At 32.4% G+C, this 24,977-nt stretch overlaps 1 protein-coding gene and 1 long non-coding RNA gene across 2 annotated transcripts; both read left to right on the forward strand.

The window, feature by feature from the left end:
- The first annotated feature begins 1,780 nt into the window (after positions 1 to 1,780).
- Positions 1,781 to 6,481, forward strand: LOC136271736 (uncharacterized). Its single transcript, XR_010709695.1, has 4 exons — positions 1,781 to 2,023; positions 4,230 to 4,411; positions 5,379 to 5,485; positions 6,222 to 6,481. It is a non-coding gene; the product is annotated as an uncharacterized lncRNA (long non-coding RNA).
- Positions 6,482 to 6,857: 376 nt separating this feature from the next.
- On the forward strand, positions 6,858 to 20,128 carry LOC105349018 (uncharacterized). The gene is made up of 20 exons (XM_020062623.3): positions 6,858 to 7,013; positions 7,113 to 7,153; positions 7,307 to 7,404; positions 7,684 to 7,831; positions 8,698 to 8,745; positions 8,985 to 9,065; positions 10,522 to 10,785; positions 10,884 to 11,141; positions 11,526 to 11,783; positions 12,007 to 12,267; positions 13,170 to 13,427; positions 13,698 to 13,955; positions 14,730 to 14,984; positions 16,399 to 16,514; positions 16,672 to 16,739; positions 16,935 to 17,155; positions 17,291 to 17,387; positions 17,498 to 17,514; positions 18,663 to 18,801; positions 19,752 to 20,128. The coding sequence occupies exons 1-20, from the start codon at positions 6,871 to 6,873 to the stop codon at positions 19,816 to 19,818; spliced, it is 3,096 nt and encodes a 1,031-aa protein (XP_019918182.3). The 5' UTR covers positions 6,858 to 6,870; the 3' UTR covers positions 19,819 to 20,128.
- Positions 20,129 to 24,977: the final 4,849 nt, after the last annotated feature.

Consider the following 24,977-nt stretch of genomic DNA (forward strand, 5'->3'; position numbering starts at 1 on the left):
GGTCGCTCTGAGATATCTTCGTATGTGATGGTGCTGGATCTTGTCTAGCGTATCGTAGAAAAGAGGTTTTACAAGTCTAATTTTAAATTAGGTTGAGATCGATTACAATATTATCCAACTGTACATTTCTATATAAGGCAACAAATAAAGATTTTTTCATGTTTTTTCAATAGGTTAATCTGAATGTACCCTGTCAGAGTAAAAAAGAAGGCCGGTCAGAGAATGTGTATTTTCATACGCAAACAAAATGATTTAAAGTAGTGAGTTAGTGGTTCGGTTTTGTCAGTAGCTGTATATTACAAGAGGATTTGAAAAAAGGAAAGAATTTGAATCTCTAAATAAGGTGTAAATTTGATGTCAATGGGATTTTTAGTGGTGACGGATTGATAAAAGTCGCAAATAAAGTCGTGTATTGTCTTGTAGTTGGAATCTAATCTTGATAAGTTTAAGAACTTAATGCATGTCTGCTAAGCCCTTTTTAAAACAAACGTGTGTTCTGAATCTGATTCTGAATGTTTGCCAAACACACCCGACAGGCAATTTCTTTGGACGACTTTGAATTCAACGACCTTGATTTTTTCCCCAATTTTTAAAATGAATCATTTAAGTGTAACCACAAACAAGCATTCCGAAACTCAAATGTAAATATAGTACATTTTATGAGAAAACCATTCCATAAAAGATTAACATTCCCGCTCCGAAGGAGTGGGGGATTTACTTGTTAAAAACATTTGTAGCATTTTTTCAAAAACTATTCGTCGCAAAAACAAACTTATAATATAACACTTTTTTAAGACATGCTATATTGTGGAAATCATTTTTGTAACAATTGGACGTCAGCAAATGATGGTTTTTTTTACAATTTAGCCTGAATTTTCAAAAATATTTTCGTCAAAGATTTCTCAGCAACTGTTAATTGCAGAGGCTTGCAATTTGAACACACTCATTATTGTAAAATGTCATATCATTGGATTTTTGTACCATCGGACGTCAACTACCTGTTAAATGATGAATCTGTTTTCTTTTAGCCTAAATTTTCAAACAAATTTTCGTCAAAGATTTCTCAGAAACTATTGTTCACAGATGTTTGAATTTTAAACACTCTTTGTTTCGGCATACCATATGGTTGGATCTATTTTTGTACCAATCGGATGTCAGCTTCCTGTTAAATGTGGACTTTGCCTATTTTGTATATTCACATCAGAGCGGGCGTATCACGTGGGCATTAGATTACCGATATCGTGTTGTTGTAATGTGTTTTTTCTGAAATCTGTAAACATGATATTTTTTTGCTGTCCAGAATTGCAAAAAAAGTTAAGGTGGCTCAATACACCTTGAAATATTTTCTCAAATCAGCAGAAAATTACTTGATTATGAGAGATATCATGATGGAAAAGAAGTATTTAAGTCAAATAGGAAAAAAATGTGCAATTTTGGATAAAAAATATTTTTTTTCAAAAATGTAATTCAGTTAACATGAACAAAAGCTCCAGGCGGATTCGAACTCATGATCTGTGGTTCAGAAGCCCAATACTTTAGCCAATGAGCTACGACGATATACCACTCAATCGAACGGTATTAATAGTTTAACAAAACATTTAAATCGGCATCTTGTGACGTAGTGTCTTAAAAAGTTAAAGTCTGGGTGTAGTGAAGTATCTTAATAACGGTATATTAAACAGTTGGCGAGAAGGCATCCATTGCCTTTTTATAACAAAACTATGCGCTTATAAGATAGTTTTCACGCAAATCCAAATTGCTTTTAATTGATTTAGATTGAGATTTCCCACCAAATTGCGTGGAGGCGGTCATATAGCACCGGTTCCTATTGTGACGACACAACAATAGCATCACACGGAACAATAAGAGTGTCGGCAAACTTTTACTGTAGAGTAAGTTGCAACGGATTCATCAGCAGCTTGTACGGCAAATGCATCGCATACAACGCACAAGAAGACTGGTCACTAGGAGAGGAATCATTTTTATTCACTGTTCCGACGCCCGGAGTAGAGTATACTTTCAGGTTAGTCGGTTCAAGTTCATATTTTGATGAACATTTTCATAAGTTTCAGAAAAATATGGAGTATTATTGTTGAAAATTGACTTAATTTTACTTCTGTTGTCCCCTTAGGAAAGCGGACTACTACTTGACTATCTTCAATTCCCCACAATATGACGTAGGCTGATATTGGTTCTTTTTTGCGTATTTTTTTTAGACTAATCAAAGATTGCATAACGACTGCTATTGATTATTATATAAAAACATCTGTCAATATTTTTAAAAAAAAAATAACAATGAAGCAGATTATTTAGAAAAATATTGGGAGGGACGATATAAAGTAGTCTTTTTTCCAGGGCTCTACACCCTTTTCCATCCAAACTATCCATTACTGATTAGTACCAATCGTTGAGATTTTAGTTCGAAAATAATTTCAGGGGAAAATTCAAACATTTGTGCTAGTTTGAGGATATTTGATATTAAATGTTCCAATCCACTGGGATTTAAAAATGGGTAAAAAAAAAACCCACCCTCAAAAAGACCTGGGAATAAGTCTGTATCGTCAGATTTTGGTCATTTTTGCAAGTGTAAGGTCACTATAAGAAAATGGTGAATCCATTATCTTCGAAATAGAGATATACCGGTATTTGAGTTATTATATTGTCTTCACGGGGGTATAATTTGTGAGCTTACTCCGAGTAGTAAAGGTTTATTGCTTTTAGTGGCGTAGCTACATTGGAAAAATGTTTACACCTGCTTACATTTTTTTCTAAATCTCAAATTTAAAAAAAAACATTGTTATTTTTTCATTGACAATCCCGACAACTTTTGCTGTTGTGTCGTTAATTCTTTTAAAGAATCCTTAGCTTGTTCCTTTACATGTTGTAAATAATTAGTATTAAAGTTAACACTTTTTCAAAATATTCACTGAGTCTTGAGATTAAAATTAAGATCCAAATAGTACAGATCAACAAATATTCATTTTATTGCAATCAACAGATCAGCACATATATCCATGTCAAAATGAAAAAGGCAACACTGCATGGTTTTGGGGTGTTTTTTTCTAGCATACTAGTAGTTTGGGATTCCTCCTAAAGCAATGGTTCCTTAGATATGGTAAAAATGAATGTAAATTGCCATAGTTTTATAAAACTGCAAAACAGGCTATAAATACCTTTGCATCATATGGTAACTTTTTTGTCTTGTTAGACAAATACATCAGGTATAAGATTCGGCTTGAAAAATACTGCAATTGTTTATAAATCCTCGGGGGGGGGGGGGGGGGGGCTTTCACCCTCCAAACCCACCGCTTTTAAATATTTTATTCGTAGCTTTGCCACTGATTTAGTGCAATCTGCAACACTCCATTGGTATAACTCTTGATTAACGAAATGCGAGTAGCTTAAATAACTTTTTCGAAATGTCAAATTCGGAATCTTCATTGATCTCATTGAACATGATTTTGTGGTCTAGACATTTCGGAAAAAAATGTAAACCAACAAAGTCTGGGATGTTTTATCGTTTAATTCGTACAAAAACACTTATGATTTGACTTTCTTGACATAATAGACCAATACTTTAGATTTTGGACTGTAATGTATGTTTTTATGTATGTACAGAAATCTGCACATGTTTGAGCAGTTTCTGTGAAACAAAGCACATTTTAGGGAGTTGATTTTAATCAACTCTCCTATGCAGTTACTCAGACAAACCGAAAGTGAAACAGTGTTTGGACCTCACAAATCATTGCTGCTGACAAGACTTGATAAATTTGATGTAATGTATGCTGAAGCATTGTTTTTCAAGGAAACTTATTTATAAATACCTTGAAAATAGTCAGATTTTAAATGGTACGAACAATTTAATTTTTTTTTTTAGTCGTATTTATTCCTACGCCAGAGTTCATTCTATTACTGATACATAGTTTGATTGAATTAATTTCATCTTTAAATATTATTTAACATGATTCATATGGGGGTTTCTCGACATTCTTGTCGAAAAAGTCCAAAAATTCATATTATCAAAATGTGCGTAATTCAAATTAGAAACTATATGCACTTGTCATGCAAAATGACATATCATTGGTTTTGAAATAAACATCGACAAAATCAACTCCCGTCAGTTCTTCAGTACCTTGATTTTAAAAAAGCTACAATATTTAACTATCAGATTCACCAATCCGGATGTCCCACTATCAATACATGTAGTTTGTTTTATTTGACTCGTTTAGATTAGAAAGTTGCTGTTGGCAAGAGATAAACAATGGCGTTTCATTCGATGACATGAGGATGACCATGACCGCTGACCTTCGCCCCCGAGGTGACACTGGGGTCATCAACTCCTCCCCTGTTGTTACTATGACACCGATTGTTCGTCTTCTTGCTGGATGCCAGCATTCTTTTAGAATACCAGGTATGCATTGAGCTCTGAATTATTGCAAGAATAAAACTCAGGGAGGTAATATTTGCCGTCAAGAACTATAGATTGCCTTTTCTAATTTTAATGTCTTGTTAAGGATTTAGCAAGTGAATAACAATTTGTGATAAATTCGGGTTTTTTTAATCCAAAGTATATTTTCTATTTTTAAGTTTAAACAATAGTTTATTTTCATTTTTTTGGCAGTGTGCTATCATACAATATGTTTATCCACCAGTTTAAATTATCTTAATATGCGTCACCCTGTGTGAATTATCAACTTTTTTTACTTCATCGAAAATCCTAAACACTTAATAAACCTCAAACATATAGCCGGGCGTGCGTGTGTAATAATATTGTCTGACCCTTATGTCAGGTGAAATATTTAACTTAGAAAAGCATTAATCCTGAGAAAAGTACCACTTTCTGAGGAATGAATAAGTTATTTGCAAGACTTTTAAAATCCTGTGGAATTTCCTTGCAAAAATCTACAGAAGCAAAATATTATATAAAAGTATTTAGATCAAAAATTTAAATTAAGTTCAAATATTTTACTATTAAAAGTTTTAGATTTCTGTGACAATTCAAGCATATTAATTCAGATTCATTGAGGAAAATCAATGTTATGCATCTTTTTAATTGTTTCTAATTAGGGAAAAGGTTACTTTGAGAATAATATGATCGTGGAAAAATATTATAGAGGTTATTTCTCATTGTAATTTATATCTTAAAGTTACAGATTTCACATGACACGTAATATACTTCAATAACGAAAGTGATTATAAACTCTTTAAGTAATTGTCTCTCATACAACAATTTTGATTTTATTTTGATTTACAATGTATGTACATTATACCTGTACAGGATTATTGCTTAACGTGCACATATATGGATGATAAATATCTTTGTATAATCTATTCTTCGGTTATGGCATAAAATAGTTGATTTGCCTTCTCTTTCATAGTGATAGACGCAGACGGAGATATTGTGCGTTGTCGATTTCCAACACCTAACAACTACAACGAATGTGGATATCTTTGCAACGGACTACCGGGCAGTACCATTGAAACGGTTTGTGTTATTTATACACGTCTCAAAATCTTAGAAGAATCTTGCCCTTTGATCTTATTTATTCGCCTTTTGCAACTTTGATTTACAAATTTAAAATGTTATGTAAATTTGAGAAGAAAATGAGACCACTCAATGTCTGAGAGAGTACGTAAAGAAGTATTTAATAACAGGTACGAATTACATTACATGTACTTAAAATCGTCGAAATATACAACAAAACTTAAAATTTAGCTTAATAAATATATTGTGTTGTGATCTCTTTTAAATACCCAAGACACTTAGGGCCTTCCTATGTGTACATGTGCTATACCCGGGGACAATGTGATAGACTGTATGTAGTTAGCCAGGGTATTACATGTACATTTACGTAACATTCAATGTCGTTCAAAGAAAGATACATACAAATTTTTACTAATTTTTTACACAAGTTTTCTTTTGTCCTATTTATATTAATATAAATATGATTTTTGCCGCGTCTTTTTTTTTTTTTAAATATAAAATATAATTGTTTTGTATATGTACCATAGTATGTTGGTTTTTGACAACTTGTTATAATAAAAAGAAATTTAAAAGTACTTATCAATGAGAGCATGTACATTTATATGCAGCATTAATATAAAAAAAATTAGGGAATTATACATTATGTTGTACGCTGATTGTATTGCTTGAACTTTTTGTATTTTTTGTTTGTAAAAAGGAATAAAAGATTAAAAAAAACATTTTTAATGAATTGTAGAATACATGCATTTTTTCTTATAATGCAACGTCGGGTACAGGGACCTATGGCGTCAGCGTACAGATAGAGGACTTCGCTGCCTCGGACCTCTCTACTGTGTTAAGCTCTGTACCACTACAGTTTCTGATCATTGTGTATTCGGACTCCTTGAGTTGTGATGACGGGCCCACATTTGTAGAGCCCACCCCACCGGAAGCCAGCTGTCATGTCGTAGATTCTACCTTTTCTAAAATACTGGTAGCAAGAACAAAAGATGTATCCCACACGTAAGACACTATCACTTTTTTTTTCAAACTTTCTCTTTATATTTTAATCGTGTAAAAAAAAAGGCTACTAATTTAATCCATAATTTATTTTTATTTAGATTTATAATGTAGATTTGCTTTTAACTCTGATTGTATTTAAGTAATTGTTTATACCCCGGAAATACTTTTTTCTTTATATTTGTAATATAAAGGCATATTACAAACTAAGGCAATTTTCTTTACTTTGTCTTCGTGAAATTCATGATCATAAATTAAAATTATAAATATTTTTATCTATTTCATCATAGTATAATAATTATCGATTCACATTATGATCATCATATTGAATGACAACTATTATACTATTATCGATATTTGTTTGAAGAATAACAAAAATATTTGTAATGGGTCCTACTGGAATGACGAAGAGTGGTTTAGCTTCTTACGGTAGTTCCGGTAGGGAGTGGTCAATAACAGTCACGTGGTCACCCATGCAGAATCAAGGCGGATATCATCTCCTTTGTTTTAGTGCAGAAATAAACAACAAGTATGTTAAATTTATTTATAGATCTTGAAACTGATTAAAAATGACGAAATACCCGGATTTAGTTTAACGTCTTCTTTGCTAATTTTATTTTCATTTCAGACTGTCTTCAAAAATGATTTGCATTGATGTGTTGGCAGGAAGTAAGTATGAACAATACACATAAATCCAAATGTTACTTCAAAGAACTTTCCGCCTGGAGTAAAAAATGAACATTTATCGATTCATACTTTAAATCATTTGAGCATATTAATATTAATAATGATTAACATTATGATAAAACGTTCATTATTCAGCACCACCTCCGATAATTCTTCAGCCAAACTGTTTGACACCACTAGGAGATATCGTCAGTGGACCCAATATAACATTCAAAATGTGCTTTGATAAAAAGGTGAATCTACATTATTTTAATTTGTGTATCTATTTCTTTAAGCCAATAAGACAGTAGCTACAAAGTTAAGATAAAATTACTGAATGTGTTAATTTGTTTCGTGATAAAACAAATAAATTGCAAAAAAATACGCTATTCTGAGCTTAAAAGTAAGAATTTCCTTATTAACTTGATACTCAATATAGTTTCCTTTTCTTGGGATAAAATTCACTAAAGAACAAAATATATAATTTGTAATATGTTCAAAAGATATTTTATTCTTAGTTTATTCTATGACAGTTTATTCGACCAGTGACAAATAAATACTTAATCATATATCACTCGAACGGAACTGAAGTAAAAAGACTGTATTTTAACGACCTGGATGTAGCCACGTTTTCGACTGTAGATGACCTCATGGTTATTGTCATGTGGGGAAACACTTCCGGTATGTAACCGATAAAGGTATTCAATGTGCATGCTTATCTCATACCTGTAGTGTATATAACCTTGCGAGAAATACTTGCTTTATCAACGAGTGATGTTTTATCAAATACTTCCGGTCAGAGCTGTTTTGGGACACAGTCCCACGCTTCAACGGTTCAGTGACCTTAATTTTTGAAGATTTTCCTGTATACTGTGGAATCATTAATTTTCGTGGGGGCCAATTTTCGTGGATTGCTGAAATTTTATAGGTTCGTGGGGACGTAATTTCGTGTATTTTCTTATACCTACAAAACGAAATATGATTTTATAACCCTAATATATAATTCGTGGAGGATGTTAATTCGTAGATGAGAGGTACCCACGAAATCCACGAAAATTGAGTCACCACGAAATATAATGATTCCACAGTTTTCCACCTCACTGTTTCTACTACTAAAAATTGTTTTAAAATGGATTTTAATGAAGAATAAAGTTTATAAAAATGCCGGAACACACAAAGGTGTGTAGTTGATAAAATTGAAAATCAGGTTAGCTATCAAGGAGTTTATACTGACGACGCGATGGTTCTAGTTGTGCTTTTTATATACCAGTACTCACCAAATAATGCCTCCATAGACTTTTATTTTACAGTCAGTCTGGGAGTCTAGTATTGAATAAAGTGTATATTTTAAAGATTCAATGGCGATGCTCTTCTATACACAGGGCTAATATAGAAGAATGATCTTATTAACACTCTCTTTCTTACTCAAGCAATCCTATGTGATTTGTTCCTTGTTTTGCAAAGGCAAATAAAATGGGTTTTTTTTTTCATGCCGTAATGTTTGCTGCCACAAGTATCTTTAAAACATTTTTTTTTATTTTTGGTAGGGTCCGACTTATTAGAATATGGACAGTATTTCATTTTGATAGACGTAGGTAAGTACTATCTAAATCAGTCATGATGAAAAATACGTGCATATATGAATACCGGTTATTTGTAAATGCCATTCATTGCAGATTTCACATTTTATATCAAATTCTTTTCATGCATAAATAAATATTTGGTTTTTTAGTATATTTACAATAATTTTGTATTGAATAAACATATGTACATTTGTATTGCTTTTTTGTAATGATTAAACTGATCATGATAATTATATTTTAAAAATGCTTAGGTTCAGTGGCCGCCCCGCCTCTGAGCTGTGTCAGTGATTGGCCTGGCATTAATCAGCCATGGTATTGGAACTTCACTGTAGGTATGTGAAAAATCAACGCTTTCAGTATGTACCTATCTACTAGTTAAGCAATTTAAAATTTCACTTTCAGTGGGAAGAATGGTGTTGGAATGAAAAAAGTTATGTTTAAGTGTAGTGTAGATTTTCCCTTATGTTTGCTATGGAAATCTGTGACGTTCAATTTTCAACGACACACCCGACCTTCTCACGGCATTTGAGCACTAAATGTCATCACAATTTTTAAACAGCTTTATTATTGTAAGATTTAATAAAACTTCCAAACTTTCATAACTAATTCGATATGTGCAAATGAAAATTGATATTATATATCTATTTGTTTATGATAAAAAATATTCTCAACAATGTTTCTTGCACTATATTCAATCCGCGGAAGCAAACAAAATGAAATGTTTTATGATTGTTTTAATTTTTATTCGTATTCACAGAAAGATTGTATATAATGGCTTCAAAGCGACAACGCACATGCACATACGCAAACCATAAACATTCCATATAAATTAAAATCAATGTAAGTACATGTATAAAGGCTAGTATCGAGTGCTTATTTTTAGATATTGTCGGTCTTATAACACACAAGGCCTTGCAGGCAAAACATCCTAACCCTTTAGTGCTCGATATTCAATATGTCTGCCAAGCCTGATGTGTTAAATGATCGATGATATTCAAAAATAGGCAGTCAATGCAAAAAAACCACTTTTAGGATATGTTGTTGGCTGGTCACATGATCAAAGTTGGTGAGACCGCTACCAATCAATTTTAAACACCAGCCAACATTATTCCTTTTGCTAATTACATGTAGTTAATTTATGTAGGGAGATTCCTAATACCTTTGAATTTCGCCAAACGTTGAAAAAGTCATTATTTTTTTTAAAATCAGTCCCGTTTTGTTATATATTGCTGCATGTTACAGTAAATTCATCTTTACAAATGTACTTATAAGACTAGCCTTTGAGAGTGCAAAATAGACATGAACTGGTTAATGGACACTAACAAACATTCACGAATATGCTTAGATTCAATATGAAATCGGGTTTGTAATATTGTTTAGGCACAGACATTCAGTGTTGATTGATTTGCAATATGTTTCTACTGATTCTTAATCTCTGTTTCTCTCAACACTAAGCGACATAAAGTTTGGAATTTACGTAGGATTTATTTAAATATTAGGTGATAGAAAAAATATTGCCTTCTACAAAGCAAATGTCAAATGAATTCGTTCCATGAAGCTTTATAACCAACCTGTCATTTCCGTTACACTTTTTGGTAAAAAAAAATATATAACTAATTTTTATAATATCGTATAAGAAGAAAAATACGTTGATATCATTAAAGAAAAGAAACTTATTTTCTGATATCATAAGTTATCATGACGATAATATTAGTTTAACTAACACATTTTCTCATATTATGTCATAAAGAATGCTTTTTTTTTCTCAACCAACCTACCTTCATATAGTTGATCGCACTCCACCTTCTCTCAACTTTATATCAATCCCAACACAAGTCCACGACAACGAGGCGATCTCTATGAGTTGGAATGTGAGCGAATCGCTCTCCTTCGAGCGCTGTAACCTGACAAAGCCTTCAACGTCGTCAATTGTAAACTGTCACGGTTCCTTCAACCTAGGCGGTGTGATCGCAGGGAACTATTCCATTAGCATCGAAATAGAAGACTTGCATGGGAACAAAGCCGGGCCCTATGAACATCACTGGGTTGTTAGTACGTACTTTTTCCGTGTAGGTTAGTTTAAAAGTGTATTTTAAGTATATATATATTGTGTAATCAAGCAAACTAACAAACTGTACGATATTTTACAGCTGATGTAACGCAACCAAGTCTGACATTTGTTCGGAACAATTCACTTGCCAGAAGCAATGTATCTATCACTTGGACTGTCAGTGAGCCAGTTGTATCATCCAATTGTACTGTAACATTTCCAAATGGGACCTTGGTATATGAAACTTGCAATGACAAATGGGAAGCTATTGATTTACCACGTGGTTCTTACCAAATCAGTATTGTTTTAGTTGACTCTGTCGGTTTCATTGGAGAATTTCAGCACAAGTGGACCAACAGTAAGTATCTTGTCGATTGAAAGCGTTCTCTCTCTCTCTCTCTCTCTCTCTCTCGTAAAGAATGATGCAGTATTGAATTGAAAACAACCACCAAACACAGAAATACCTTAATTGATATAAATCCTGGTTTGATTTCTATGGGAACAATTTTCAACATCCTGCATCAATATGTGCGGATTGTTACCGAAATGTTTATCATATCATAGTAAAGAGCTGTGATTTTAACGGGGAAAAGTTTTAAAAATACGCCACATTGTGTGCTGTGAGAGTATAATTAAATATCAGTGTGCATATCATACAACAACAAAATGAATTGCATGCATTGTGCATATTATATAAATTCCTTTTTTGTATATGCCTTTAATATGGTTTATTTTATCTAAGTTGACGTTACGCCCCCAATACTAATATTCAAGAGGAAGCCTAACCGTTCTCAAAGCAAGGTCAACATTACCTGGGACACCAACGAAGAAACAAATGGATTGTGTCAGGTTGAGGGACCATCCTCTTTTTATCGGTCAGTAGTCTGCGACAAAGCCTGGAGCGATGACTATCTATCGGAAGGGGAGTTTATCCTCAACGTCACCGTTTATGACCTGTCCTTAAACATGGCAGGTCCATTCCAGCATAAATGGTACAACAGTAAGTACATTGTATTAACTCTCTCTTCTTTTGTGTATTGTTTACTTTGTTGTTCATTTTTTGTTTGTTTGATTTGTTTGTTTGTTTGTTTTTTGTTTTGTTTTTTGTTTTTTTGTTTTTTTTTTTGGGGGGGGGGGGTTCTCAAGTTTCGATTTGGGTTAGGAGTTTTGTCTGTTTTGGCAGGCTGTGATTTTTTGTCGTTTGGTTTACTTTTTCCGTGAAGGCGATGTAAAACCTCCTGAGTTGAAGGTGACAATTTCTCCATTGTGTGACAAGTCTTACGATAACGCCACTCTAATATGGACTTTCAATGAGTTCGCAACATCAACGTGTCGGATAAAAACGTCATTGAAATCTGAGTCTGTTCCCTGTGACAAAAGTTGGAGTGGAACCTTTTTGCCGGAAGGAAACGTTACGATTGAAGTAGATGCGCGAGATAGCTCAGGAAATTCAGCTCCCACATTCAAGTATACATGGTATAACGGTAAGTAGTTCTCTCTTATTTCTACTGAACATTCATCATACGAAAAAAACATTGCACATTGTAGCGTCTTAAAGGGACTAAACCGGGTTCGTTTTAAAAGATACAAAATTCAATTTATTTGTCTCATTGATCTTTAACTTTATGTGTTGGTTGAAATATTTGTATGAAAATAATACATACGCCAACTGAACAGTGTATCAGTCAATGATTTACTACCCAATAATAGTATAAGAATTTACTCTTGGATACCAGAAAGAGAAAAGAAAAAAGGTATATACCATATATACACTTGGGACATGATTTACAATTGTCTTGCAATTAATTACAGGTAGACATAATGGAAACTATCAATTTTCGGATAAAAACTGAAATTTTTTTTGAATCTAAAAGTGGAAAATATAAAGACACAAAATGAAAGTTAGATAAACATCATGTTAAACAAACACAGGCTTGTTGTAATTAAACGGCTTAGTACATGTACACTTTTAACTAAAACAAAGTACTGTGGAATCATTAGATTTCGTGGTGGCTCAGTTTTCGTGGAATTCGTGGGCACCTCTCATCCACGAATGAACATCCTCCACGAATTAATAATTTGGCTTATAAAGTCATATTTTCTTTTGTAGATATAGAAGAATACACGAGATTACGTCCCTATGAAACTGTAAAAATTAAGTCATCCACGAAAATTCGCCCCATGAATTCTAATGATTCCACAGTAATTTTAAAGATATATCCACTTACTTCGATCACCAAATAGTAGTACATTGATGACAATGTTTAAGCAAGACTTGTGGTGATCTTGGACTGAATTTGATATTACAGCATTTTAACATACGTCTAGCGCTACTGAAAAAATACACCCGTTCTATTTCGAACAACTTTTATTGCGTTTATTTCAGAGGATACAACTCCCCCAGTACTTACGTTTACAAAGAAAGAGGCCAGAACGATTAATGACGCAGTGATCACGTGGTCTATAAATGAACCAGCATCAACCGACTGTACGCTTACTACGCCATTTACGACGTCAGTGTTTTCGTGCGAATCTGGTTCGTGGTCTGAAAGCAGTCTTCAGGGAGGGAGTTACGAACTCAGTATTTACTTGCTTGATCTGGGAAACAACTCTGCAGGGCCATATGTTCATAAGTGGCAAAATGGTAATGTTTAGTTCTATGTGTCATCTATCTATCTATCTATCTATCTATCTATCTATCTATCTATCTATCTATCTATCTATCTATCTATCTATCTATCTATCTTCACTTCACGCAAAACATCAAACTGACTTATTGTTGAAAGTTACCTGTCAGTGAGAAATGTTTGTCTTACAAAACTTGAAATGTTGTAAAGTTAATATATATTATTTTAGCATGTATGTTAAAGTAATGAATTAAGCATAAAATACGGGAAAATAAATCCTATTTCAGTGGATACGATTAGACCGAGTTTTTCATTTTCCAAGCTTCCCACTAGAACATACAGTAACGCAACAATAGAGTGGGACGTCTCTGAGATCGTGAACGGCAGCTGTGAAATTGTGGGACCCTCAAACTTCCTGAGGAATGTGTCTTGCGATGGTGGCTGGGTGGGTGTTAACCTACCCCCGGGGACTTTCACCTTTCAACTCTTGGTGACGGATACTTCTGGAAATATTGGAGGTCCGTTGAGACATACATGGATCAATGGTAATTATTGGTCAAATTGAGGGTTTTATTTAGATGGATAAATTACACATTATCTTATAATTCAGGTAGTTAGACAAGATCAGAGAGGTTTTTTTTCTTCAAAGGAATAGATAGCATTTAAGGAAGTGATAAATCATGCATCATTTAAATATATTGCTTTGTTATCATACAAAGAGCAATTCAATTAAAAACACACCACCAGATTGGTGTATTTATACCGTCTAATATGTTTTATTCTTAGATGTCCATCTTTAGTTTAAGCAAATTTCATAGAGTATAATTTCGACCCACCAAAATTTAATTTCCTTGAAAAATTATTTAATTATTTTATTTAATTTTATTTTCGTTCAGCACCTGTTTTCAGATTGAACATTTATACAAATCTAACAAGAAAACTAGAACTGTTTTAACAAGAGCTTGGACTTTGAGCAGTACGTCACAAACTCCGATTTGATGAAGGCGGGGTCTACTCCTGGTTAACTGTCCAGTCATTCATTGGCTAATAGATATGAATGTGTTGAACGCAATGACACTCGCCCGACTTTACACAGGGATGTATATTTCGCTGAAACAGCGTGAATTTTACACAGCAGTGCAGATCTTGGCAGACAACTTTCCGGTTTTGACAGTCTATGAATATTAATGAACATCTCTTAGCGAATTAGAAGAAAGAAGGTCAATGTCTGACATCTTGTTTTGATAAGCAAACTAGAGAGTAAACTCCCACAGAAAGTCTAAGCTCTTGTTAAAACGGTTTTATTATTACATTTATAGAGGATGTTACTCCGCCGTCGCTCTATTGGAAAGGTGCGCCGCCATCTTTGACTCATGGAAGCATCGTGTTGTCATGGACAACGGATGAAGCAGTGACGTCACTGTGTACCGTTCATTCTCCAATTAAAGAAACAGAGGTGCCTTGCAATAACGAATGGGTTGGGACAGAGTTGCGTCATGGAGAGTACTCGTTAACAGTCATAATGGTGGACGGGTCTGGGAATAAAGCCCAAGCTGTGCATCACTGGAACAACAGTAAACAAATTTGCTTTTTTCTTCATATTTATTTTTTTACAAGTCGAATAATACATGTACCTAGATACGAGATCAACCCTTGTTGTATGATATAAATCTATGGCAGATACATGGTAAAGTAAATGGCAAAACAAAACTACATGTTCAAAATGACTGGATGCACGGCCATTTAAGACTAAATAAATCTCCTTTGGAAAAAGAGCTCTCTAAATTGAACTTTAAACTGTACATTTAAATCGCTTTACAATTTACACTTTGATGAATCATATTCTTACCGGATTCAATTTTGACTGTATCTTGTGGTGTCAATTCTTTTAATGATTGATGAATACAGCATGCATTACTATGTATCCATCTTTGCGATTTTTAGTCAATGCAATCTTACGGGCTGCCAGATATAGCTATAGATTCCTAAAACAGTGAATTAATAATCTTATGGGCTGCTTGTCTAAATGTATTATCGATATATCATATTTTGTTGATAGCATTAACATGCAACATCCAGCTTTTTATGATTGATTAATTCCTAGCTCCCTGTTTGGCTGGTATTCAACAATTAAGAAAACCAGAGTTCCATTAATAAAATACGAACACATTACGCTTCATGTAATAAACTATACTTGTATATAACACTGTTTTGTTGATTTCCGAAATAGCAAGGCATGAATAAGCTTTACTTTTAGTAGGCGAATTATACTTCTGGTAAATATTCTGACGCATATTCGAAGGAAAACGTGATTTAAATCATTATGTATGTAATTGTATAAATGTTTTACATTCATTGCAAACGGATAAGAGTAAAGGTTTTAGAAATCTACGTGTAATTAAATATTTGAATAATGTTGTTATTGCATTGTAAATAAAGTATTGCAAGGCGCAATCCGTGCGCAAATAGTAAATTTTGCCGGATGCCTCATATGAACACAACTGTGATCATCCGAAGCCGATCGCAAAAACATTATATTCGCCTGCACGTGACCTAGAAGGTCACTATAACATGATTTTTAGAAAACGTTGGATTAAAAATAGACCAGTAATATCTCAAATGCTGCGATTGGTTTATATTATTCTTGTTGTGTAATGAATTTATGGTTTCAAAGTTCAATCTAAAAAGTGACTTTTTTCGCTTGATAGCAATTTATTTGATATCAATGTAGAAATCCGTTGCTGAATCATATAATAAAACAATTAGTGTTGGGGTTTTAATATTTACTTAAGGCTCGGTGAATATTGTACTTCTCGGGTAACAAAATCATCGTATTGACCTAATAAACAGCAATCATTGTGAAGTATTCGTATACTTAAGCGACATGATTAAAAATTAAAAACAAAACAGAAAATTATACTTCCACAGTAAAAATGATGAGAAATTAATCTAGCATCGTTTGATATTCAATTAAACTTAATATTTTAGCCGTATTGGAATTGGTATTTGAACTGATAATGACTCTTTCAAATGTGAGAGCGACGAATTTTTTCAACAAAACATCTCCGGAATATAGCAAGTTTGAAGCGGAGAGTCAGTTAGCAGTAAGTGGTTTATTCGAGCAAATACATAATTTATAGCGTTTTACTCTTTAACTCTGCTTGGATGTTTTAGCCATGATTCACTGTCGGCAATTTCAATTAGGTTTTTTGATTTCAAAGTTTAATTCTACTCGCTGCATTATTGTCTACTCTTTTTCAGTTAGAAAAATTTTATCACTCGAACATCGACAATTTTAAAGAAATTCATATCAGGAAAATAAACGTTTTGTAAGTATATTTGCTAAAATAGTTAATGTGAAAAACTTGATATAATACTCCAATAACTGAATATTATATATTACTTACCAATTAGGCCCAGAAATATTTGGTATTAAAAAAGCTACAGAGATTCCGACCTTTATTTATCCTGTCCATAAACTGGGGCTCTTTCCACATTATCTTTATTATTAAAATGATTTTAAGATTAAAGTCTTCCAGTCCAGAAATAAGTACAGTCTCACCAGGAAGTGACGTTGAATTTGACTATGACGTTGTGCTGGTCGGGAACGATCTATCCACAAGTTCAGCTTCTCTGTCCAAGTCATTATCCAAGCTATCTTCCGGGGAGTCATCCATCACCATTGGAGGCTCAACAGCAACTTTTGCCAACGTTATTCTCCTGTCGAACAAAAGAACAACAAACGGTAAAACTGTTAACTTTGTGCTTGTTATATGTACATATAGTTACGATTATGGTTAGTCGTTAAAATTGTGTTTGTATTTGCTATATGTTGTTGTGATGATTATCAATTACATGGAATTGCTCTTATATTATATAGTAACATTCAGTAGACAAACCAAACCTTGTGAAATTGCTCAATTTTATGTCACATGCAGCCTTAAAGAATACTGCAACGAATATACAGCCATGTGTGTGTAAGTACAGTATGTACTAGTATGTGTGTGCACATATTACATGTATATTGAAAAAAAAATATTCAATCACTTCAAGGAGCAGCTAATATTCTTTTTTTTTTATCTTGCAGAACTAATAAACGGCCAGGTATGTTTATTTTTTTTTCAGCTAACCTGAGGTTGATGCTCAGTTCTTTGAGCTTTTCTGATCAAAATTTGTCTGAAGCGTTATCTTTTTCATCTTCTTCTTCTTCTTCTTCTTCTTCTTCTTCTTCTTCTTCTTCTTCTTCTTCTTCTTCTTCTTCTTCTTCTTCTTCTTCTTCTTCACTTTCTTGGCACAACATCCTATAGTTAAAGTCTTTTACACCTTTTTTTAAAAGAATGGTCCCCTCAAAAATTGAAAATGATAAGGAAAATGTGGATGGAAATTTTATATAAACCTTTTCCCGTACATTTACCAAAGGAAAGAAAAAGAAGGCTCAAATCTGATGGGGTTGTTTAATATTAATACCAATAATAGAGTTAATTTTGGAACCTGTCTTATGATGTTTCCTTAGCAGAATACAAGTTTTAAGTAAGTTATTTATCACCTTCTGTCTGTATTCTGTTCGTCTTTCTGTACATCTGTCCGTCTGTCAATTCGTCTATTTTTACAATTTTCGATTTATTTTACCCCCGCTCCAAAGGAGGAGGTGGTATACTGTTTTACCCTTGTGTGTCTGTCTAGATCAGTCCGTCTGTCCTTTCTTTCGGTATAGAAATATAATAGAAAATAATAGTACCTTTAAAAATGGAAGCTATGAACAATTTTTTAATCCCAAAAATTCTGAAAGTTTAAAAGAATCATGAAATTAGAAAAGGGCCAAAGTACAAGCTAAGTTAAAAAAAATGATAAAGGAATAAGAAATCATTCTTTGAGTATTATGAGGTGATACTTTTGGTCGGGGCGTGATCAAATCCAATAAATCTTGAAAGGCATTTTGATAGATTTGATCACTCCCCGACTAGATCTAGATAGATAAGGTATTGAAATATAAATAAGCAAACCCTGCTGGCGCCTCAATTTGGCGTTATTTAAAGTTATGGGTTATATAGTACAAAATCTATACGTAATGTTATCCAGGCAAACAAACTGGAAATAGTAAATTTATATATGAATATCATCACTTCCCATGACCTTAGTCATATATCTAACCGTATTTGTAATAACATTCCAAAAGAAATATTGTTGGCGTTATATTAAGATTAGAAAAGAAAATAATGTTCTGACTTTTAAGTTGTTGTTTTTTATACCAGATAACAATGGTTTGATATTAAGCATCGGGCTCGGAGTAACAGGACTTGTGGTTCTCGTACTTGTCACAGCCACCATCGGTCTGTTTCGTTCCCGAGAGAAGGAAGAGCAGCACAAAAGACAAGAAGCAACCAAGAAAAGGTTTTATGATCTATCAAATACACTAAATAACCAGCGATTTTGCAATTGATCATGAAAATATTTTACACGACAAATTGTCAATGAAAATATTTCAGATTCACTCATTTTTAGCCGGGCTCTGCTGAAAGCAGAGTCCTGGCTGTAGGCATGCAAATCGCCAATGTTACTATAAATAGCACAAGTAAACAAAAAACCTAACAGCGTCAAAGTAAAAGCTTCCGCTATACCAAATAGTTACACAAAGAGCCACGTTTTGTCAAAAGAGTTGACATTTTGTTTCTTTTATTCTAATTTCGAGAGAATTGTCTATCTTTTTTAGTTTTCTTATTAATAACTTGTTTTAAAAACAAGACTATGCATTTTTTATACATACAATGCGCATGAATTTTTATGAACTACTTTGCTGCGCGTTGAAGAAATGGGGATTTAATATATCAGTAACGCTTGTTGCAAAATTCAAGGCAGTAACTGTTGAACTTTTTTCTACTAGACAGATATATTTTTGTTTGTAGCTGCTTACAAAATTTGGTCGCTCTCTGACGCTTTGCCGACATTAAAAGCATAATTATGAGAGAGAGAGAGAGAGAGAGAGATTAATTTTCAGTCTTTACCACACAATATGCATAAAGACACACCAAAAGAGCCCGGCTTTCAGTACTTCAGTACTTTGAATCTATAAAGTCATTCATGTTGATTTATGTGCAGTATGTATTGTTTCTTAGTTTGTTTATTACATGTGTTCCTCTTGTAGTTCAACTGTATATTTGGTATGAGCAAATACTTATTAAACTGAACCCGAACTTAGATACTCAGAATTATACAAAGGAACTTGAAAAATAAAATTCATCAGATTAGATACCTGTGAATTTAACCTTTTCTTCTTATCACGTTTAAAGTGAAAAGAACAATATAAAGATTCTGGAATCTTAAGGCATTCTATTTTATTTTAGATTTGAAACACCTCTAGCTGCAGTAACATCCCTCTCGCAAATGATGTACAATCCTTACAAATACTGACAGTGAAGGGATGACAATGAAAGAAGTCAACGAACAGAAATCGGATATAAACCCCAAAATCATTTTCAATAAAAAAAAAAAATAGCAATTTACAATGTATATTGAATCTCTTTTGCAATGCCTTAACGTTTGTAATTATTATTTTTATCTAAAGTCTACATTTTTGAGAAGAATCATCCATAAACCTATTTTTTTTTATCAAAGCTAAAGAAGAGCCTGGCTTTATAATTCAGACTTTGACTGGAATCTGAGCGCACAAAATATATGAAAGCTAAAACCTGTACCATTATGTGTTTATAAAAAAAACTAAACAGATTGTTTTGATTTTCTTTACTTGATGCCTAATAATAAAAAAAATTCCCAAAACTTATTATTAAAAGTTATTACTATAAAATCATTTTTGTTGAAACTCCCTCCAACCAGTAAGTGATACACAGATTCGACCAATCGTCAACCATGTCTATAGAAGGTGGCTACATATTTTTTTTACGGCAGTCCTCAACCTTGAGCGCAAAGCTCAAAAAGTCACATCAAAATGGATGTCAAAATTTAACGAGTGTTGTATTTAAGTTGATATGATACAGAGATCCTAGAACAAGTTTTCTATCAATAGAAGTTTTGAGAACAAAAAAATTGGTTATTTACTTGCTTAAGGCAGCTCACTACATCAAGACCTATACGTTTAATCACACAAAGTAACAAGATGGAGATTGAAGTTGAAATTCATGTGCAGTGTATGCTTGAATGCTTAAAATTTATTCAATTCTCTTGGTAAACATAGGAAAAAACATTTTTTTTTATTAAAATATGAAATAAATCATTTACCGCAGATTTTTTGACAAAACTTTATTTATTTTACTTCTCATCAAGGGAAGATAACACCCTTAATAAGTTTAAGGTACATAATGTGAATTTGATTTATTTACCTTTCTTTGTTATCTAGAAATGCATATTTAACTAATTGAAAATGATTCGAAATGTTCTATATTCCTTCATTATACATCATCAAATTCCTTAATGTGCGAATGATGAATTTGTTGATGACGGTTAATTTGATTAAATTTACCATAGCTCATTAGTTATATTATTGTAATTATAAATTACAGATCAAAAGTTCAAATTCGCCTTAATTAGATTTTTTTTTTACGAGTACCAGTCACTTTTAGGTTTTTAGTGTATATTGATGGGATACTGAACAATTTCTAATCCAATAAACTATTAAAAAACGTATTGCCAGTTAACAATGAAAGTGAAATGAACCAAATTCATATGACTGATAGCACACAAGTAACCCTCTATTTTTGCATCTTACTTTTTACAGTATCATAAATACATGGGACTTCTTCCCAAAGACTATAATGTTATTGAGGTACAATAATAAAAATGTTGTAAAGGTCTTTGGCGGAGTATTTTAGTCTGAATTAGGGATATACCAAAAAGTATTTCTTTACCAGTCTTAAAACTCAGTCTGCAGATGGCTCTGTAAACCCCCTTATTCCAGAACTGTACCTAAAAGGGAATGGGTTTTTTTAAACAATAAAATATTTTGTTTGGTGATTCATGCCGTATATGAAGGAAGCAACATTGCAGAAAAAAATAAATAACCCGCGTTAAAAACTTGTATCTACTCTTCCAGAGGATGGTTCAATACAAAATACAATTTTTCTGGCTGATCAGTTTTAGAGAAAAGGATTTTTAAATAGATTTTGATCTATTCCAATGAAAAAATTCGACTCCCCATTGAGGCACTACGACCCCCCACCCACCCCCCTCCCCTGATGGGGTCATGATTTAAACACATTTGTATGTACCCTATCTAAGGATGCTTTAACACAAGTTTATGGTTTTCTGACCGATTCGTTATTGAGAAGAAGATTTTTGAAATATACATTGTACCAACAAATTTTCAATAATTCTTAATTATCTCTCTTTCAAAAAACGGTGTTGACCTTCAATTAAACTATCATGAATCCCCTTCACCCAAAAAATTATCAGAAAAAGCTCACTTAAGGTTTAAGCTCAATTTAGCTAAAGAGAGAAGGAAAGAGAGAGAGGAAGGAGGTGAATAAAAAGGGTGTCATTTATCGTCAGCCAAAATAAACTGAATACTGTATGAGGATTTTTCGGCTGTGTTTGTACTTTGGAGCAAACCGATTTGAAACGGCAAGTGCAAATTTTCGGAAAACTTTAAGATTGGTTGTAATTGATCCTCGAAATTTTATTTTCGTTGATGTGCAATATCTAATAATAACAATTGTATTAATGAGATCACTAACCATAAATCTATTAACCCTAGATACTGTGATTTTCATTGAATCCACGAAAATTGAGAGCACAGAACAGCCATGTTGCAAATAAATTTTGAATTGACAGTAAATACAATATTCACAACATCACAACAATTTGCAACATAACACTACAATGCATGGAAGTAACTATAGGAGCTTGCCATCGCCCAAAACAAGTGATTCAGTGTTCAAGGAGTCAGCTTACTTTTTAGATATTTTAGGCAAAAATGTATTTTGTGGTTAAAAAAATTAAGTATTTCAATCATTAAACTAGTTACCAATCCTTCTATTCTTACATGATCAAGTGCCTTAGAATCAATATTTCAGAATATATAAATATCAAGATGTAAGATTTATTAACAACTTCTTGACATTGATTCGAGAATTGACACAGATGTCACATTGACATTTTACATCGAGTACTTTGCATACGAACCTCTTAATAAAAGATTTCGTATACTTTGTTAGAAGTTAAAAATATTAACGTTATATAGTCTTCCTTCTAAAAATTGTACAACATTAAGGCAAAAAAATTTTTGGCAACATCTCTAATAGATTTAATTTTAGTTTTCAAGTAGTTTAATCCTTGATCTTTTGAACATGTTCTCTTCTAGAAAATAAAGAATACGAAGAGCAAATTTCTGAAATCATAAAAAAATATTTTCAATACGCATAAAGCATTGATACAAAAATGGTAATTTAAGAAGACATTATTATATATAGAAAAAAATTGAATACAGAGAATATATTTTTTACCTTACCATGAAGTTGATATAATTAGAAAAAAAACCCTGAAAGACTCAGCTAAACGACCTCTATGATAGAAAATCAAAGAGTGCTCCAAAAAGATCACGCGCGAAATGGATTAATTAATGTGAAAAGAACATAGAATATCTTTAGGTCTAGAAAAAAATCATAAACAAAACGTTATTTACGAACTACAGAATGAAAAACATGAAGACTTAACAACACACAATGAGATTATAGGTGAAATGTGTTATTTCTATGAGAATCTATACGATACAAAAAATCTAAGCGACATAGATATTGTAAATTATCTGTATCTAGTATTATTAAAACTCTTTCTACTACAGCTTTAGACAATTGTGATAAATTTTCAACCTTAGATGAATGAAAGATACAGTTTTAAGTATGAAAACAATAAAGCTTTCGGACTTGACGGATTACAGCCAGTAGAATTTTATCTATGTTTTAGGGATCAACTATCTTCCCTATGTTTAATATGTTGAAAGAAATGTAATGTCGATCTCTCAACGCTTAGCGGTTATATGTCTTATCCACAAACAATGTGAAAAATATATATTAAAAGATTACAGACCTATCAGCTTGACAAACACGGATTATAAAATCATTGCGTTGATATTGCGAAACAATAATCAAAAAGGGCTATTCCTTTTTTGGATTTTGAAAAAGCTTTCGATTCTGTTCAATAGAACTTTTTATTCAAAAGGTTAGAGACGTTTAATTTCGGAATCAGTTTTTTTACTGGATTAAAATTTTATTGAAAAATATTTTATTTTATTGCAGCATTAGTATATCTTTAAGTCGCTGAAATCTTATCCGATAAAATAAAAACAAAACAATGAGTTAATAAACGGATATACTGTTAAAAACTAATATAGATTCTCTTAAAAACAAACCATGAAGACCATTGATATCTTTTGTAAACTCGCGGGGTCGAAAATAAATTTATCTAAAACAGAATGCGTTCTTCTGGGCTCTCTTAAAATCCAATACAACAATGTCGAAGGAATACATGTAACGAACCAATCAGTTAAATGCTTAGGTTTACACATTGGTCACGATAAAATCGAGTGTTACAATAAAACCTGGATGACATTTTTGCATGAAATGGAAACGTTTATTGAATCTTGGAAAGATAGAAAACTAACATTACCTGTATTTGGAAGATGCACAATTATAAACACATTAGCAATCTCTAAACTTATATATGTAGCTATATAGCATTTTGAAGATATCCAACAATGATTACATAAAGATATTAACAGGCTTATATTTAATTTCATGTTAAATAAAACGGATAGAATCAAAAGAAATGCGATCATACGTAAAGTACATGAGGGAGGAATAGGCTATGTCAATATAGAATCTAAATTTACGGCCCTAAAGGCTATGTGGATTATATGTTTACTCTGCACAGAACACAATATTAAGCATTTTTTAACAGTTTCTATAAGTCTGCAAAAATTGATATCGAATATATGATGAATACAAATGAGACGATTGCTAATGAATATGGCATAAATAATAACTTTCCTGTGTTCTACAAGCAAACTTTTGTATGTTACATTTTATGCAGGGATAAAAGCAAAAACAACATAACTGCTATTTCTACCGAATTCTTTCTATTACAACCTATTTTCATTTTTAAAGGTAAGACAATCTGCTTTGAAAATTGGATTAAAAGGGGAATTCTGTACGTACGGATTTTTTTTAAGATAGTGGAACTATAAAAAGTTCGTCTGATATATTTAGATACATTGAAAAAGAACAAACTGGCTATGTGAATACAACATAATAAAACAAATATTTAACGAATTTGAACTCAAATATAATTTTTCCAAAAAATTCCACATGTACAAACAAAACAAGTACTAATATTACCACCAATCAACACAACACCAAGACTTTTTATTCAAAATTGATCAAACGTAAATTTCAAGCACCATGTACACAAATTAAATTAGAGAAAGAATTTAAGTTAGAAAGCAAAAATCTATGGAAATCAATATGCATTAAATAATCAAAAATACATAAGACAAAGTTTTAGCGGAGTTTAATTACAAACTACTGAACAATCTGCTATGAAATAGTCTTTTAATGAGCAAA

The sequence above is a fragment of the Magallana gigas genome, chromosome 9 (assembly GCF_963853765.1).
Source record: "Magallana gigas chromosome 9, xbMagGiga1.1, whole genome shotgun sequence".
NCBI lineage: Eukaryota > Metazoa > Mollusca > Bivalvia > Ostreida > Ostreidae > Magallana > Magallana gigas.

Excerpts from the sequence above, each read along its gene's own strand:
- LOC105349018 (XM_020062623.3), top strand. The coding sequence starts at position 6,871 with ATGGGTCCTACTGGAATGACGAAGAGTGGTTTAGCTTCTTACGGTAGT. Across the intron at positions 7,154-7,306 it reads CATTGATGTGTTGGCAGGAA|CACCACCTCCGATAATTCTT; the intron begins GTAAGTATGAAC and ends TTCATTATTCAG. Across the intron at positions 16,515-16,671 it reads AAGCGGAGAGTCAGTTAGCA|TTAGAAAAATTTTATCACTC; the intron begins GTAAGTGGTTTA and ends ACTCTTTTTCAG.